This window comes from Orbicella faveolata, unplaced genomic scaffold (assembly GCF_042242905.1).
Source record: "Orbicella faveolata isolate gen_17 unplaced genomic scaffold, um_ofav_v1 contig_1, whole genome shotgun sequence".
NCBI classification, from domain to species: Eukaryota; Metazoa; Cnidaria; class Anthozoa; order Scleractinia; family Merulinidae; genus Orbicella; species Orbicella faveolata.
The window spans coordinates 3847080-3865308 of NW_028301536.1; the positions used below are offsets into that span (position 1 = coordinate 3847080).

At 40.8% G+C, this 18229-nt stretch overlaps 1 protein-coding gene and 1 pseudogene across 1 annotated transcript; both read right to left on the reverse strand.

The window, feature by feature from the left end:
* Positions 1-412: 412 nt before the first annotated feature.
* Positions 413-2052, reverse strand: LOC149117758 (uncharacterized; annotated as a pseudogene).
* A 2485-nt stretch (positions 2053-4537) lies between these two features.
* On the reverse strand, positions 4538-14277 carry LOC110052574 (dehydrogenase/reductase SDR family member 7-like). Its single transcript, XM_089285653.1, has 7 exons — positions 13949-14277; positions 12992-13116; positions 10591-10783; positions 8765-8811; positions 7533-7652; positions 6891-7057; positions 4538-6106 (listed from the first exon to the last, which is right to left on the reverse strand). The coding sequence occupies exons 1-7, from the start codon at positions 14220-14222 to the stop codon at positions 6046-6048; spliced, it is 987 nt and encodes a 328-aa protein (XP_089141779.1). The 5' UTR covers positions 14223-14277; the 3' UTR covers positions 4538-6045.
* Between the last annotated feature and the right edge of the window lie 3952 nt (positions 14278-18229).

Genomic DNA, 18229 nt, shown 5'->3' on the forward strand with positions numbered 1-18229 from the left:
TTGATCGCTAAATTTCGGTGATTGGTAAATAATTTGTGACATTACTTTTAGGGACAGTTCATTTTTTAAGGGAAAGGGGGGGGGGGCTGGTGGGATTTGGGGAAGGGCACGGGAAAAAAATGGCTTCAAAGGGGGGGCCGCCCCAAAAGAAATGAAGAAAAAGGGGGGGGGGGGGAGATAAAGCGAAAAAAAAGCAATGAAAAAGTGGTATGAAGTTTTTATAAATTGATGAGAAATTCTCCTGCTTTTTTCACGAAATATAAACATCTTTAATATTCTGAAACAGTTTCAAAGTAAGAAGAAAAATTCTTAGCTACGTTTATATCAATAAAACCAACTACAAATAACAGCGCTTCAACAGCAGCAGGTTTTTGATTGGTGAAAGTGTTGTTGTAGCGACTATTAAACTGCTGAGATCGTTTTCTTACTTTTAGTTGCAAAACAAAACTACCACAAAAATTTCGTGCTGTACGGTACTTTGTAATGCCTTAATATAGTTCTGAAACTCTTAAAAACATTATCCGTAGCACATTTAACGCAGTGAAGAAATCAGTGGAGTACAGTTCACTGAAATAAGGTGTCTCCTTCCTCCTCCTCCTCAACATTCTCTTCTTCCTCTTCGACATTCTCCTCTTCCTCTTCGTCGTTCTCGTCCTCCTCTTCATCATCATCTTCCTCTTCACTCGTATCATCTGTGTGATAATCTTCAGGATGCAGGATGCAGTACACCCTGTTCGTAACTTCCGGCTCAAGTTTGGTGAGCATCCTGCTTCCTGCCGCATTGCTAAAATAGTTTGCTTGCAGTAGGTAAGCGATTAATTTTGCATCCCGTCTAAACAGCATTGTTGCCACAGCTTCAACGTTTATGCAGGCTTCAGGGATTGTCAGGGAAGGGGGATAAAGAAGACAATTTGGAAGCTCTTTGTCAGGGGATTTGCAACGCAGATGTGATACACGCGACGAAAGTTGTTTTCTACCCGTTTGCGTTTTCTGTTCTTTGATTTCTGGCGGTTTTCTTTTAATTTTCTTTTATTTGATACATAGTTTCCTTGAAGTCCCTTGAAGGTCCGTTCAAAGGTCTTCTTCTTTTCTTCGAGGGTTTCTATTTCCCGTGAAACCTTTAACTGCTTCGCCTCAACGCTAGCGATGTGCTTCACATTGAAATCGTGGTGGAATTTCTTGCCATGCTTCAGAGTAATGCCATTGGCCTGGAACAGCGTGGAAATGAAGGGCGTGAGGTAGATGATTGGCAACCAAGAGTGCAGTGAAAGAAACAGCATGCCAGTGGTACAGTGGTTTTAACTGACCCGGAGAGCGTTGCTGCATTTGCGGACAAGTTCATTGTCAAGTCAAAGTTTGTTGTCGATCATTTTCACCATCTTGAAGTGATGGACTTTAAAAGGAATAAGAGAATGGAGGAAAAGGCAAGGGAAAGTAGAGAGGCAAAAGAAAAGTCATATGAAGATTATCCTTGGGCTGATCTATGTGAGGATGCAGCCAAGCTGAGAAAGCTCCGTGTTCCAGCGTTAGATATATATCTAAAGCACCATGGACTGAAGCAACATTTCAAGAGCGGCAAGTATGAAAAAGTGAAGGCCATTGTAAGACATTCATGTTTGCATCCGATGGAGAATCCTCTCAGAACTGGTCAGACTGGTGTGAGAGAACAAAATGACAACAGGGGTGATAGCAGTGAAGCAAGTGATAGTATGAATGAAGAGTACGAGAGTGATGACACTGACCCTGAGGAAGATGACTCCAGTAATGTCATCCTGGCATACATTGCTGTAGACGAGGAAGATGCAGACGAGCGGCCAGTTACAACACGCTCAGGACGAGCAATAACTAGTAGATCTGAAATTGACTTTTCATTCTTTTCAGAAATTTAGATGAGATGTGTACAAAACAGTTTTCTTTATAGATTTGTAAATATTCACTTGTCAAGTGAAATGTAACAGTTAATATGACATCAAGATACGTGTAGTGGGATTTGAACGTATTAATCTATAAAATACCAGATGCAACTTTTTTTCGAGGTGGCCAGGTGGGGGAGGGGGGGGATCATCCCCCAAAAAATTCCTTTTGAGGGGGGTCATGTGAAAAAATTGGCAAACTTGGGGGGGTCATTCAATATCCCACTGACACTCCCCCAAATCCCACCAGCCCCCCCCCCCCATCCCTTAAAAAATAAACGGTCCCTTAACAGTATTTTGACTGCGGCGGTAATATTGTAATAATAGTTTTGAATAGTTTTAATCAGTATCAGGAGCCATAATCGGCTAATGGCTCCTGTCAGTATTTAATCTATGATTTTACCTGATGAATTGTGATATTAGCGTTGTTTAGTTGTTAGGTTTTCATTAGTTATTAGGCGGAATACCTGTAAACTAGCTCTCAAGCTAAGCGTATATCCACGTTAAATAAAGCATTCATTCATTCATTCATTCATTCATTCATTCATTAATAAACCTAGGAAATTTTTATTTTTCTCTTCAGATTCTTTTCATTGTGCGTGGACTTTGTGTTTTGATATTCCTTTCCTCTACTGCTACTTAATTAACAATTAAACTACGAGCCCGAGTTTTCTATGGGGGATAATAGTTCACCACTAAATTTTCTCTTAATCTTATTGGTCTAAATTGATCACGTGACGCGATAATGGTCATCGGCGGAGAGAACTATCTGCCCTTATAATCCGTCAAATATTTTCGCTCGCTCGCGATTGGTCTAAACGCGTCACGTGACTGAAGGGAGTATCCGAGTGATATTCCCCAATTTTCAAAACTGCGCGAGTTGCGAATAAAACCAAAGCCTCCATGTGGCGCGAGAATATGCTAGGATATTTGTCCTCGGACATTATCTGTTCTGAGAAGCGAGCAGTTGTGTGAGCTTTGAGGAGCGAAAATATTTGATGGATTATAAGCTCAGATATTTGTCGTTGAACCACAAAGTTCACAGTTTACCTCGAGCTACGCTCTCGGACGACTGGTAACTTCTCGGAACAGATAATGTCCGCGGGCAAATATCCGCGCATATTTTCGCGCCAATTGGAGGCTATACAGTCGCCCCTGGAAAATAGAAACCGGTAAGTGTAAAACGCAGACTGCGGACCGAGGGTAAAATGGAGGTAAGGTTAAGTCTGTAAACGAACCAAGTGGCACATTAAGCCGGAGCTTATCCCGATTTCAGTAGCATGAAGCGACTAGGAGTATGCTCCCCTCTGGATGGGACGCTAGTCCATCGCAGGGTTACCCCCAGCATTAATTAAATTCGCCGGTACCCATTTATACACCTGGGTGAAGAGGGGCATTTGAGAGTAAAGTGTCTTGCCCCAGAACACAACATAATATCTGAGGCCAGAGGCTCGTTTCTTGAAAGCCCCGGAATCTTTTGGAGCCCGAAAAGCCATTTTCAGTTAATCGGTATTTAAAGACAGAGAGGTGTATACGCCTGAAACTACTTGTATGACCAGAACCTCTGTTCGTATTAAGAATATATGAATAAAACAGCTCTATAGTCAAAAGGTTTGAGATTTTGCTACGGCTTTTCAGGTACAAAAACCTTTCGGGACCTTCGAGAAACGGGCCCCAGGGCTCGAACCCGGACCCCTCGCTCCGGAGTCGAGCGCACTAACCATGAGGGCACCACGCCTCCCAAAAACTGGGGACCGACGGTAAAATGCAGACTGTAGACCAGCGGGTAAAATGCAGACTGCAAACTGCAGACTACAGTATATATCGTGGTTTTTCCATTATCGAGTGCCAAACCGGTAAACAGGGTATTCAGGCTACCCGTAGTGGAAGTCTGTACACAGACCGAATAGAAAACATGTTCCGTGTTTCTATCTAGTTTTAGCAGTCACTCAGTTGTGTTCTCATGGAAATGCGCCAATCTGATTGGCTAACTCCCTCATCGTTGTTTGACGAGTTGCTTGTGCAATAGGGAAAGCACGCGGAACGTCCAGTAACCCAATGGTAGATACAGCGGAGGAAATGGAAAGAGACGAACGTAGAATGTATGGGAACACACGGGGGGATATACAAGGTAGTCCCGAGGTACCACTCAAAGAAAACAGGGTGTAACGGATAAGCAGACTCACGAAAAAAAACTGCTATGTACGCACGAGGAACGAAAAACTGCACTCACCGGGAACCATTAGGGGAGTACACGGAGTTGTGTACAATGGAACTGAGTAGGGAAGGCACAAAAGATGCACGAGAAAGCGCATCTGGAACTGTACGAGGGAAAGGACAGGAAATTCATGATACGGACGAACAAACGCACGAGGGATAAACAAATAAACGGGGAAGGCACACACCGGAAGGCTTCGTCCAAGCCTTCTCAGTACAACTCAAAATGCCAAGCCAAAGTTAGTCGCATCATAGTGCTCAGTGCTCATGTATAACGTCAAGAACGGTCTTGTACCAGATAGTATGACCGATTACGTCTCCGCCATATTCGTCCGTAAATATTCTACGCACTCGCCACGGAACAATGATTTTGTTATACCTGTACCACGTTTCAGTACCAGACGGCGTTAAGGTAAAAATGCAATCCGATATGCAAGACCTTTATTATGGTCTAAACTAACTAAAGATATGAGGTGTTCCTTCGCTAACTACTTTTAGAAACAAAGTTAGAAAGCTTAAATTATCAGACTATGTTACCAATAACAGTAATTGCTGTAAACTTCGCAGGCAGAATAGATTACGTTGTAAGTAATTCTAATTATTTTACTATTGCAATTTTACCCATTTTAGTATTGTAAATATTCATTTTTACCATTTTAGTACTGTAGGCTCATTCTTGTTTAGTGTCGGGCCAGTTAGAGCGAGTGGAATAATTGTTTTATTGAAAACGTCCCACAAATATAGAAAACTAAAACAAAATAAAACGCCCAAAAAAAAACTGTGCGTACGCTTACCGTATTTGTAGGTGTTACATGCTTCTGGCATGGTAATCTATAGATTTAGCCAAGATTAAAAGCGGAGCCTCAGGTTACAGTAATTTAACCTGGTTTAAGCCCGCGATCTAATCGAAAACCAGTGCCTAAGCCCACAATATGGTCACGTGATACTGATCAGCGGATTCCTTGTTTTGACAGGTGTCAATTGACCACAAAATGGATGTCCAATATCAAAGATGTACGCTATAAACCAAGGCTGCATGCCTCGGTCAACTTATTAGCTGGAGTATGGCCGTCATGTTGAGGGACGTCGACGTCGTCGTCGTGGGTACGCACCCAGGAGCAATACCGCTAGCCATAGTGACCATGAGAAAAGCTAGTCACGGTTTCCTATGAGTATGGTGCTCCGCTAGACAGTTCCACAATAACGGCTCACATACCGTGGTGGCTAGGCCAATGAAAACCCTTGAATTGCATTATCTAATGATCCAGTTTATAATAATCACAGATAGACAACGATCGCATGCGCGCTTCTCTTGAAACGGAAACTTATTCATATTCTTATAATATTTAAGCAATAGAGCACTTTTTCCGTGTTTACATAGCCTACTAAACTAGCCATACTAAACATGAGGGGGTTTGGGACAATTCGAGACAGTTACTCGAGACAGTTATTTAAACCCGAGAAGTAGTCGAGGGTTTGCATAACTTTCGAGAATTCTCCCGGCACCCTGAGTGTTTAGATGAGTCTGTGTAAATATGGAAAAAGCGCTCTATTGCTTTTACAAAATAATTCTCAAAAATACGCGCGAATCTAAAACGTCACAACCGTGTTTACATACTCTAATCTAAACATACTTATCGACCAATGAGAGCGCGCGTAGTAGCTCAGTTATTTTATAAAATAATACATAAATTGTAGGAACAGTGATTTATCCGATGGATAGCGTAATCCACCTTTGCAAAATTTTGCCTTGTGTGCTGCATATCAATAAGTATATGATCGGTGAAAGGTCTGTAAAGTAGTGCATGTAGGGCTGATCAGTGGAATCAAATACAGAAGCGGGGAGGTACAATGTTATACTTCCACAACTGTTCACCATTCCATTTTCCTAAGTCTATCACTTGTTGGTTTCTGATCAAGGTTTCGTGTTCATGATACGTCTTCTCATTCTTTCCATCAAGAACTTCTTTGAAATCCTGGAGATAGAAAAGACATTACAATACAGTTTTGATAGATATGCTAGAACATTAAAATCAAGATACAGTGGACTAAACCCGCGGGGGGGGGGGGGGGGAGGGGGTGGTAGGGGGTTGACACCCATACTGCAAATGCTCGTACATGAGCTGATATAAACGGCGATAACTTTTGAAATAAAGGTATATGAGTAAATTGACATAAGATTCATTGATGTAGAGGTTGCGAATCCAATATTTCACAGCCCCAAGAAAAGTGCTTATTTTATGCTTTGGAGAGGTCGCGACGGGCCCTGACGGGGCGAAATATTCAATGGCTCCGAATCAAACCAAATCTGTTTTTACTCTGACCTTAGTTAAGTCTTTCAGTTGCCACAGTTTCAAGCAAAATTATTGTTAAGTACTAAACTTTAATGAACACAAAGATCCAACCGTACAACGAGCACATGGCGGACCTGATCCGAAAAACGCGTACATCTGATGTAATAACACCTAAACGAGGTACAGACGTGCCCAGACTCTTATAGGTGGGAGTACAAATATACCACAATTATTTTTGATGCGAAATTGAGTGGCTGGTTTTTACAGAGACAGCCTCTTAAATCCATCGGATGACGGACTGTGAACCAATCAGCAGGTCCATTCTACAAACGGTCCGCATCTATTTGCGGCCTACAGAGAGCGTGTTTTCAAGCGGAAGATTTTTAGTTTGGCCGTGTAAATGAAAACTAAAGGTTATAGTTATTATCCTAACACAAACAAACTTGTTACATTGAGCAACACATACCATCTAGAGAAGTTTGGCAAGTACTGGTTTAAATAGACCATTAGTAGGACTGGGTTCTCAGATATCCAGACTTCATCCAAGTTGTTTGCCATGCCTACAGCCATTAACTTTGCACAGCGCTCAGTAGTCATTTTTTCGTCATACACATTTGGAGAATCTTTGAGTTCCTGAAAGGGCAAAAGCCTTGCGTCACAGGAAATTTGTTTCATAATGCAACAAAAACTGAAATGGTCACAGTTGAATTACTCGATTACTGAATGCCAGTTGTTGGTAGCTCGTCAATGTAAACACGCAAAGTTGGTTTCTGCCAGGCAGACACGAGTCAGCACCGTTTAGTTACAATATCATAACCTGTTCCCATTTGAATTGACCATTCAAAGTCTAAGATGTATAGTGGCGCTCTTGTGCGTCAAAAGTGAATGAGCGGAGCCCCATCGCTCGAAAAATTTGGTAACCCATCCAGCTAAAAACAGTTGGTTGTCACGTGATTGTCCGCTCGTCCTATTGTCCGTACGTCCCTTTATGTAAAACAGTAAGAAATGTCACTCTGCAACAACCTCGTTTCCAGGACTTTTCCGTTCGAGGTTTGGAGGGGCGGGTTTTCAGTCTACATAGATATCAACTAAAAAAATGTTATCTTACATCACTGATATTCTCAGTGAAGAAATAGAGAGAGATGTTTGACTTGACAGGTCCTGGCAGAACAGTCTGTACATGAATGTTGTGCTCAGCCAGCTCCAGCCGTGCAGTATCAAAGTAGCCCTAAAAAAAACACAATAAAGGTTGTAAGTACTACGTGTCTTCCGGCCAAGGCTTAGTGCTGCTCCTCTGGACAAAACTAACTGTTTCCTGTGGAACCAATAATTAAGTGTTTTGTCATAACCCGGAAGCATAATAATTTTAAAAGAAATAATATTGCTCCGAAATTTAAGTAGACTTGAGACACAGCCAACCTAACTATGTTCCACTCCTCCACTATTCGAAATAGTAATTGAACCGAGTGGAGTGTTGTTCAGGTAACAATCATGCGGCCGAGTAATTTTAAAATTGGATGTCAGGCTCGAAGCCAATTTGAAATGACGAGCACATGTAGCAAGCAGGACGAGAGTAACTGGGACTAACTAAAAAGACGAGAGTAACTGGGACTAGCCCAAGTGATTATTATGGAATTAAGAAAAGGGATCCCACGAGGGAAAACAAGATAGTAAGAAACGACAGTCAAGGTGAAACGTTTTGTTAACGTAGTTTAGTAGTTGTTTTCGCGTGATTAAAGTAGTGTGCAACACACAATTTATTATTCACTCCATGAATTGTACGACACAAGGTCCAATTACTAATTAATTGTATCTATAACCAATTTCGGAATTAAAAATGTCTTTTTGGGAACTTCTTTTGCGCGAAAAAGTTTGTAGCGCTTTTCATGAGTTTTGAAAACAGTAGGAAACATTGTGAAGGAAGCCAACAAAGTGCGCAATTGACGTGCGAATCATGTGGGTATCCAATTACAGATGTCTAATTACAAAAAGCTCAAATTGGACACCTGTATTTCGACAGCCACGTGATTGTGCCGATTACGTGGCAAATGGGCGCGCGGAGAACTAATCACGATCGACAATTTTGTTATAGATACAATTAAAGCTGTTATTTCCTTATGACATTCAATTAAAATATTGTTGTTTCCTTGAAAATTACTACATGAGCAAAGAACACTGGCAACACAAACCGGACAGTCTTAAGTTGACATCAAGAAAAATAAAAATGGAAAATTATGTTGTGACAGCGTAATTTAGCCATTATTGTCTCGAGAACTGAAATTCCTTACAATTGTTGCATAACTTTGTTTCTAGCAGCATTTTCATCCCATCAGTTCATACCTGCAATGCATGTTTACTGGCACTATAAGTTGCGCTGAAAGGTACCCCTGTGAAGAATGTTAAAAACAACTGCTCTTATACCGTAATTATTGATAGTTTAAGTTATCACTATTACCATAGATTTACTCACAAAATATTATTACAGTAAAAACCCGTCTATGAGAACCTAGATTTTTTTAAAGTCTGAAATTACAGATTCTTATATAACTTTTGGGGGGTAATTATTAACAATTCATGCTAATATATATTTAATCAAAACTATAACAAAATTCTCGAACGTGACAGCAGCCCGATTTGAGCATTAATTGGACAGTGTAGGCGTCATGCCTGTAATTGGACAGTACGCCTCATTTTGCACGCCCTGTTGCGGTGCACTTTGTTGAGTAAACTGCTGGTTTTTTCAGCATTCATAACGACGTTTAATCGTTCAGCGTTCAATCGATGGTTTGTCCATTTCTCGAATTTTGTCATAGTTTTGATAAATTGGTAACAGAACGTCGTGTCGTCCAATTCAGTCTGTAATCATACTCGTGATTAATAAATCGGACTCCCGCTTCGTGGTCATCCAATATTGTAAATCACTCGCATGATTAGAGACCGAATTGGACTCCACTCAGTCTTATTACCATTATTAATTAGGTTCTTAAATAGGTTCTTAATTTACTAAAGGAGAGTTACATGCAATTCTTTTCAACAACAAAAAATCTACAACAGGTATAGGTGTGGCCCTTTAATAATATCATTAATCAAATTATGCTTATCAAGACTTAACTAATGCCTTACAAAACTGATCCTGCATAATTATTTTTGTGTGTGGGCAAGATGAAGTGAATAATAACTCAATAACCCAATATTTATTAACTTTCAAACCCAACAAAACAATTGAATTATCACAAATATCTTAGGGACTTTAGGTGAAAGGTGATGATCTGCCTGTATGAGGCTGACATTGAAGTTCAAAGGAAGTTTTAATAAAAATTTACATGTGTATGTTGTCAGTCCCACATCTTTTAACTGTACTCACTCATCAAAGGCAAATTTAAATGCAGGGTGTTTTGGTTAAAGCTAGACATGTATAGCTGATGTCACAAGAAAAGAGTAATTCTTGTCAAATCATAAATTTCTCACCTCAATTATGATTGAGGCTGTCATATAGTCCTTTGCCTCAAAAAGATTAAAACATAACTTAAAAAAGGTTAAGGTACGTTAAATTATTCTGTAACATCATTTCAACAAAAGCTATGTTTTAAATGTGTCAGTTGGTCTGCCCTCCCATATAAAAGGGAAAACTGGGTGTGCTCATTGTACCTGCAGGGGATAAAAATGTGGTTTTGGTAGGACAGCAGGAGCCTTTGTGGTACCTTTTACAGTATTGAGCTGGAAAAAAATGACACTGGTCAGAGATATTTGAAAATCAACTGACTTTAAAATTTGCCTCAGAATTGGTACTTCTTTAAGGGGTGAAAAAAAATTCAAGCCATGCCCTCAAACCAGGATCTTGGTACCTCTTACCTAAGGGTCCTTTTCAAAATTTCTGACAAGCATCCCCATCCATTTTATATGGGAAACCCTACTGGGTTGGTCAGACCATTTGTCTGTCCGTCCGCCCATCTGTTTGTCTGTCAGTCCATCTGAATGGCATGGGGTCATCATCAGTCAGTCAGTCAGTCAGTCAGCTACTCAGTCATGACAGACAGTCATTTATTGTTAAGACTTTCAGTTTTATAAGACATTAGTAATTATTAATCCAGTCAAAAGTAATTCAAAAACCCACAACTCAAATCATTAAATTTATTAATTCCAATGATTAGATTAATGATATTTACCAAACTTTCCCACAACACTGCTCACCACCACAATCTGCCCCTCATGACGTTCAATCATATGCGGGAGAACTGCTTTGGTCAAAGAGATGAGACCAACAACGTTTAAATCCAAAAGTGCTCTATCCACCTCTAATGATGTTTTTTCCACCAATGATCTCTGTGACCTACCAGCATTGTTCACCAGAATGTCAATCTATTATGACAAGAAAAAATTACTGGCTTCATGCCTCATGCCATGATGTTACAGTGACTCAAATAACAAAGCTTCTGATACATCATGATCAAGTGCTCTAAATTATTTACTACAGCTAGCACAATTTGAAAAAGATGTGCATTACTGGAGTCTGCGACAGTTTAAGGAAAACAACATACCGTAAAATCCTCAAATTAGCACCCGGAAGCTTATTTCAAATTTAGGAGAAGATGGGGGTGCTTATTCGAGTGGCCGGTGCTTAATTGAGGGGGGAGGGGGGGGGGGGAGGGGGGTGCTTATTTAATTTTGCCAAATCATGGCCTGACATGATCATTTTTTAACTACATCATCCCTGCGTAAACAAGAACATAGGCTGTTTTAAATCAACATAAAAGGCTGATCCTAAAGTTTAAATTGCGGCACTGTTAGTACTCCATGTAATTTTTTTCAAACTTAATGTGCTCACAAACTAAAATATTGTAAAAATCTAATACTCCACGACGAAAACTATACGTCCTCTGTTGTATCATTACTCGTCCACAACATGGAGTGCTTATTTTGAATTTTGGCCTCTAACAGGTGGGGTGCTTATTCAAAGTGGCTGCTATTTGAGGGAGGGGGGGGGGGGGTGCTAATTTGAGGATTTACAGTATGTACTGTAGTCCCAGTATATAGATTGAAATAACTGGTTGTTCCATGTAAAGTGCAATTTGAAGGTTTTGCTAAGAAGTAATATTTAGCAATGCACCTTATGTGACTCCATTGCAGTACGCACTGTGTAGTCGAGCTTTGATTTAGGGCCCAGGAATCAGGGTAATTTAAATTGAACAGGCTGTGAGGCTAATTTTGCCTCACAGTGTCTGGTTTGACCATATGGAGGAAGGTTTATTGTGTAAAAAATTTCAGTTCAAAATATTTTGCATGCCTGTGAAAACCGACTGCATTCTTACTGAGTCAACATTTTAAATCATGATTAACCCCTATATGAGTATACCTCATACATCAGGTACAACGTGAAAATCACTAAAGCACAACCTGTCATGCACCCAAATATAAAACATAAATAAGTCAAATAAAACTTCTGTCTGTTGAAACAGATAATTTTAATTAAAAAAATAGTTATCATTAATATGAACATAGAGTGTTAATGAGTCATAAAATTTAATGCAAATTTAATCTCCATACAAAGCTGGCCAATCAAGTCAGGGCTTTGACAGTGTATACTCATTTCCAGCCAGACCTCCAATTAGGACTACTCAATCCATAAAAAGGTTGGGGATCGATGCTCGTTGGAAAATTGAATTCAACCCCAAAAGAAGACCAGTCTGGGCACAGCTCAAGCTTTATTTGACGCCAAAAGATACCACTTAAAATGGAATTGGCTACATTACCAGCCACTGTTTGGGAAAGGAGCCTGCACTAGTAGATGGGACTTGACAGAGCGGTGGTAATCAAGCCAAAAAATGGATTTGAGAGTAAGTGTTTTTTAATTGTTATCTCTTTGAGAGCACCTTAAAAGATACTTTGACAGCTAAGAATAGTGCCATGTCTTGTGCAGAATATCCTAAGTGCAGAGACCGCAATCCTTGATTTCCACCCCTAAGTGAGCATCCCCAGCACAGGGGAGTCCCCCTACTGGGTGATTTGGAGATGAACTCACTAACCGTGAGGCCACTGCATCTCCCGAATTTTGCCCAGGCTTCACTCTAATTGGAGACTGGGGGTAAAGTACAGACTGAGAGTAATGCAGACTGCAGACCAGGGGTAAAATACAGAATGCAGACTACAGACTTCTAAAGTATATATCGTGTTATTTCCAACATTGTCACTGCTAACCATAAACAGGGTTATTCTGGCTAATCATAGTGAAAGTCTGCCCTCTGGCATGGGTTAAAGCCTCATTACAACTCCAGTTTGCCTGAAATCACTCAGGCTAGCCTACATTAAATGCTCTGGCTAGCCTGTTTACAGTTAGCTCCCAATGATGGAAATGGTTGTTAACACGATTCAGTTAAAAAAGTCTTACTGTCTGCAGTCCACATTTTACCCTCAGTCTGCAGTCCGCGGTCCACAGTCTGTGTTTTGCACTGATCGTTTCCAAAACATCTGTTCTGATATTTTGCAGATTCAATGTAACGAACCAAATTATTTCCAGAGCTAAACAGTCTAAAACTCTGACTTTACAATAATCAAGAAACAACACTATACCTTTCCAAAGTGCTTGAGGACATCTTGTGTCAGTTTTTCATGTGTATCAAATTTTAGTGAGTCCAAAGGAAGGACAAGAATATCTTGATCTTTTTTAAACAAGGAATCATGAGTCATGGCAATGGCTGAAAAAAATTAATAAATAAACATATTTCTTATGTGTCACAATTAGCACAATATTCAGTGGGAATCTGAGCAACAGAGGTAAACAATTATGCCTGGTTAGTGCTCTGGTGGGTAGCTAGGCACTGAGAGAGTGACTGGTGCAATAGCTGTGTGAGTTTACTGAGTACAAGAATAACGAAGAACATCACAAAAGGAATAAAAATGACACCTGTTGTGCCAATTTGCTACAATAATAGTTTTGCTGCTTGTCCTTTCTTAATTAAGACTGAAATGTTTCCCTGTTTTTGTCTTAACCAAGGATCATCCACCACTAGCAATCTAATGAAGAGAATTAAGACAATACAGGAACCATGTCTGTTCCAAGCAGGACCCTTGACCCTCTATCCCACAGTAAAGGGTTCCAAGTGGGGATATTTGGTTTTTGACAGAAAGAGACAAGAGCCAAGAGTGTCGTCGTGGGAGTGGTACAACAGGTGTCATTTTGTGTCTTTTGCGATGTACATATCTGGTGCCAAGTTTAAAGAACGCCGCTCCAATATTTCTAGAGATATTCTTGATTCAGTGTTTTTTTTTTTACTGTTTAAGTTGCACTAACTTATGACGTCATCACTTTCCTCATTTGCATAATACAGCGACGTCAAAATATCTCTAAAACGAACGAAGATATTACAAAAAGGTAAACGCCATTCTTCTCTACTTTGAAAAACCTTTAAAATAAGCAGCAATTAGGTCTCATTTCATGGGCACTTTAAGTAGTGAATAATAAGTAAGCTTACATGTACGAAGTGCTACTGAATGCAAACCCATTTTGCCCAAGCTATTTCAACCTACCTGCACAATTTTTCTTGACTCTCTCTAATTCTGCCTTCCTTCTCGCAGATAGTACTAATTTGCAGCCATATTTGACCAGTTCATAAGCCAAATATTCACCGATACCGCTTGAAGCGCCAGTAATCCAGACCACTTTTCCTCGCAAGACAACCGCTGGATCTTGACCGATCTTCTCATAGATCATCAATATAAAATCACCATCCTGGAATTTGAAAAGTAAGAAACAAACAAGAGGAACAAAAACTGCAGCAACCAGGAAATTTCGGCCGACCATTATGCTGCGTTTTTCGGTTTCAACTTCAAGACACGTGACCAATCCGTGACAAAAGCGAAAATTGACCGTCACGGATTCGAACAAAGTCCAAAATATTGGAATAGGAGTAAAGACCAAGGACTGAGGAACGAAAGGAATTGCGAACAATGTAAAAAAAACGTGTAGAATGTAAAGAATGGGAAACCTGCTGTGAACTCACGGGGACCAAAATGCACTCACCGAGAACCATATAGCTTGCGTAGCTTGGCGGTTTTTAAGGTCATTCCCCAGTATTGCATTGCGCATCCCTACTGCGCATAATTTAACGCGTGCTTAGCGCGTGCGCATTAAAAAACGGCGGCTTTTTCTTTACGGCTGGACCTCGCCATAGACGTAAATCGTCATTTTCTCGCAAACGAGTATGGTGACCTATCATTTCTTTTTTCTGTTGTTCTGAATTGAGTAATAAATTTCTCTGCGTAAAATAAGTATGGACAAACTCTCAGTGTAGAACAAAAAACAATCGTCGGAAACGTGAATTTGGCAAGCAATCGTGACTACAATCATGGTGCTATTATAAGGATTTATTGGGTATAAACAAGGTGCTGTTGCTCCTAAACGAACATGGGGACCCCTCATTTTTATTTCAAAATTTAAGTTCCTATAATATAAACAATCAATAGGCAAAGTTTGACAAAAATCTCAGTGCAGACTCTATCATTGCAGTGGAATGACGTTAAGCAATTTGAGCGCGCTAAGAAAGCGGCGAAGCCGCGAGGAGCCTGAGAGAGAGGCAACTGAGAAACCAAGGGGCTTTGCCGCTCGTTTTCGCAGCTTTGCCGCTTTGTGCGCTCGCCCTCAAATTGCTTAAAAAATTGCTTAAACCGCCAAGCTACGCAGGCTAAGAACCATATGGGGAATACATGGAGTTGTTTACAGTGGGACTGCGTAAACGTAAGAGAATTGCGAAGGCACAGAAGATGCATGAGAATGTATGAGGGAATTCACAGGAAACGCGCACGATATGATACGGACTAGCCTGTGTTACAGCCACCCTAGCTGTCCAGGTTTTCTTTCAGGGAGCGTGGCAACATGAGATAGATGCGGACGAGCAAACGCATGGGGGATAAATGATTTAATAAACGGGGAAGGCGCTTCATCCAACTTTTCTCAGTATCTGACAAGCCAAAGTTTTAAATGGAACAAGAACTTGTCTCTGCCAGCCAGGGCAGAGGCAGTAATAGAAAGCCCTTTGAACTAGTCAAGGGGAACTGGAAACAAGCTCTTAGCAGTGGAAACCCGGGACTACTTCGTCAGAAACGTGAGTACTGTACATTTCTTTCTCGAACCTGAGGTCACCAAGTGTGACGTCATCATTTTCCAACATTAAAAATAACCAATCCTTCTGCAGGTTTAGTCTCATCAGATAGAAGACCCTCTGAGGAATTGACGTTTTACAAAGTTTAAGCTCGACAGGGTTCCTCATTTTGTTATAGAAGACGTTTGAATTTCCAAGTTTTTGCGCCGCGTGACATTAAGATATAATGTAGTGGCGACCTGAGAGGGCTTTCGCATAAATCAAAAGAGGAGTTATCGCTCACGTTTTTGCTAACTAAACAGTTCTTGCACTAGAAAAATTATTACTTTCAATGTGTTGGAACTCTAGAGTAATATTTCGTGTCAATGGCAAAATTCAATTACAGATGTTTCTGTTACTTTACGGCCGCCATGTTGGTGCCCCTCGGAAGGGCACCAACATGGCGTCTCTATACAAAGCTCTATAAATTTGGTTGAAGCACTTTTTCCGAATAACTCGCGAACAAATCTCGCACAGAACTAAATCTTGGCGAGGTTGTTGATATGTCAATCATCTATCATATCCCAGATTCCTGCGTTAATTTATTAAATGGTTACTTTTTTTTTTTTTTTTTGGATTGCGCGACAGTGTAAACCTGCAATAAGAGTTCGTATGGAGAACTGTGGCTGAAGTGTAAGAGTTTGCATGGAGTTTAGGAAATGACATTGAAATCGATCACGTTGTCATCTCTTCTCATCCTGGCGCTTTTAAACGAGATTTTTGAGCGAATTTTGATGATTCATCTTATGTTGTTATATCATAACACCGTAAGAAAACATCAGCAAAATTCGTTAACCTTGGTTTATAAACCTTGTCATCAGAGACGTCCCAAGCCCTGCACACACACAAAAAAACTAATTCTCTGCAAGATTCGTTACAGACGAAAAATCTTTGGAAATGGTCTCTCCTGACCAAATATAAGGAGTTTGGAATTTCCAATTTCAGTTCTTCAGTTCTCCACATAACATGATTTACTCGGCAAGCGATTTGCTTTCTTAAAGGCAGAGTAATTAATAGCATTCTTGTCAACGAAAACGTCTACTACAAACAAAAAAAAAATACGTTTTGAATTTAATGCGTACCTGACGAACTCCTGGCAGTGCAATGTTGCCATGCCAATTGCAATTTCTCAGCCAATCACTGGGCAGCAGATATTGTCGGCAGTCTTGTAAACGGACGGCGTTTTGAACCTATTCTGTCATGCGTAAGTCATAAACCGGTTAAAACTTATCAAAAACCAGTATTTCAAATTTATTCATCCCTGGTTGTGGACGGTGGCCGATTAAACGTTCAAACGGTTGGGAGCAGAGGTTCCCTCTGTCTCTCAGCGAGCAGCAAGATAATGGAATCTCCATCTTACAGGGTAGACCAATCAATGACAAAAAGCGAAGAATGTTGGAATAGGAGTTGGGACCAATGACTAAGGAACGAAAGGAATTGCGAACAATGTAGAGAATGGGAAGGACGGAATTTTGCTTTTAACTAGGAAGTGTCAAGTCACAGAGATGCCTATAAGCCTACGAAATTGTAACTTCTTCTTTTCGTTGTGCGAGGACTTTGTGTCTAGATATTTCCTTCGTCTTTTACTTGATCAATCACGAGTCCGAGTTAATCTCTCTGTCCCGCGCCCGGAATGCCGCTTTCACCTTCGGCGGCTTACGACGAATCCTCGGCATCAAATGGCAAGGCAAAGTCATCAATGCTACCGTGCTGGAGCAAGCTGGCTCCGGCTGAGCATGCATCTCCTCCTCTGTCAGCGTCGACTGCGATGGTTGGGACAAGTGCACCGAATGAAGGACGGTCGAGTACCAGAGGATGTCATGTATGGAGAACTGGCCACAGAAGAACGCCCAGTTGGCCGTTCAGTCCTGCGCTTCAAGGATGTCTCCAAGCATGACCTGAAACTCACAGGCATCGACCCAGAGAGCTAGAAACTTTTTCTGCAACGCCTACGGAAAAGACTGTCATGCAAGGATCGGACTGCTGAGCCACTCCAGACACTGCTCTCAACAGGACCGGTCTTGACCGACCAAAGCGCTACCATTATCTCTCGAGATGGATGTTTGCCTACTACTGATCTACTACTCACATGAGCGGGATGCCCATCGAGTTCTCTTGCCCCTATACAGAAATTAAACTGAATTTGAATGCGGGCAATTCCTCTGCCTCATAATTTCGTGACGCCGAGCTGAAAATCATGGCTTGACTAAATTGACTTGATGTGCTGTGGAAACGTGCCACAGCTAACAGAAGTACATGAACATTAATAGGATCTGTCCTGGGGTAATATCAGGCGTTTGACAAATGTTTTCATCTAATTCTAATAGAGCGCTTTTCATTTGAGTGTCGAAATGTAATTGGTTTTGCATCAATTACGTTACACGACTGGCTCAAAAATCTCGTGCCAGTTTTTCATCCACTCAGAAGTAAAAGCGAAACTAATCGTTACTCGCTCGTAAACGTTTTGCCGCCCTTTGCGTCAGCTACACGTAATTACTGAGTTTTGATTGGTTCAACGTATTGTCTGTGTCCTTTGTGATTGGCTAGAGTGATTACCTCGATTTTGGTTCTACGATACTCACTTGGAAACCGCTCTATAATCACTAATGGTCTGATTTGCCCTTTTGCCAAGAAAGTACATCGGATGTTAACAACTATTTCAAACGATAAC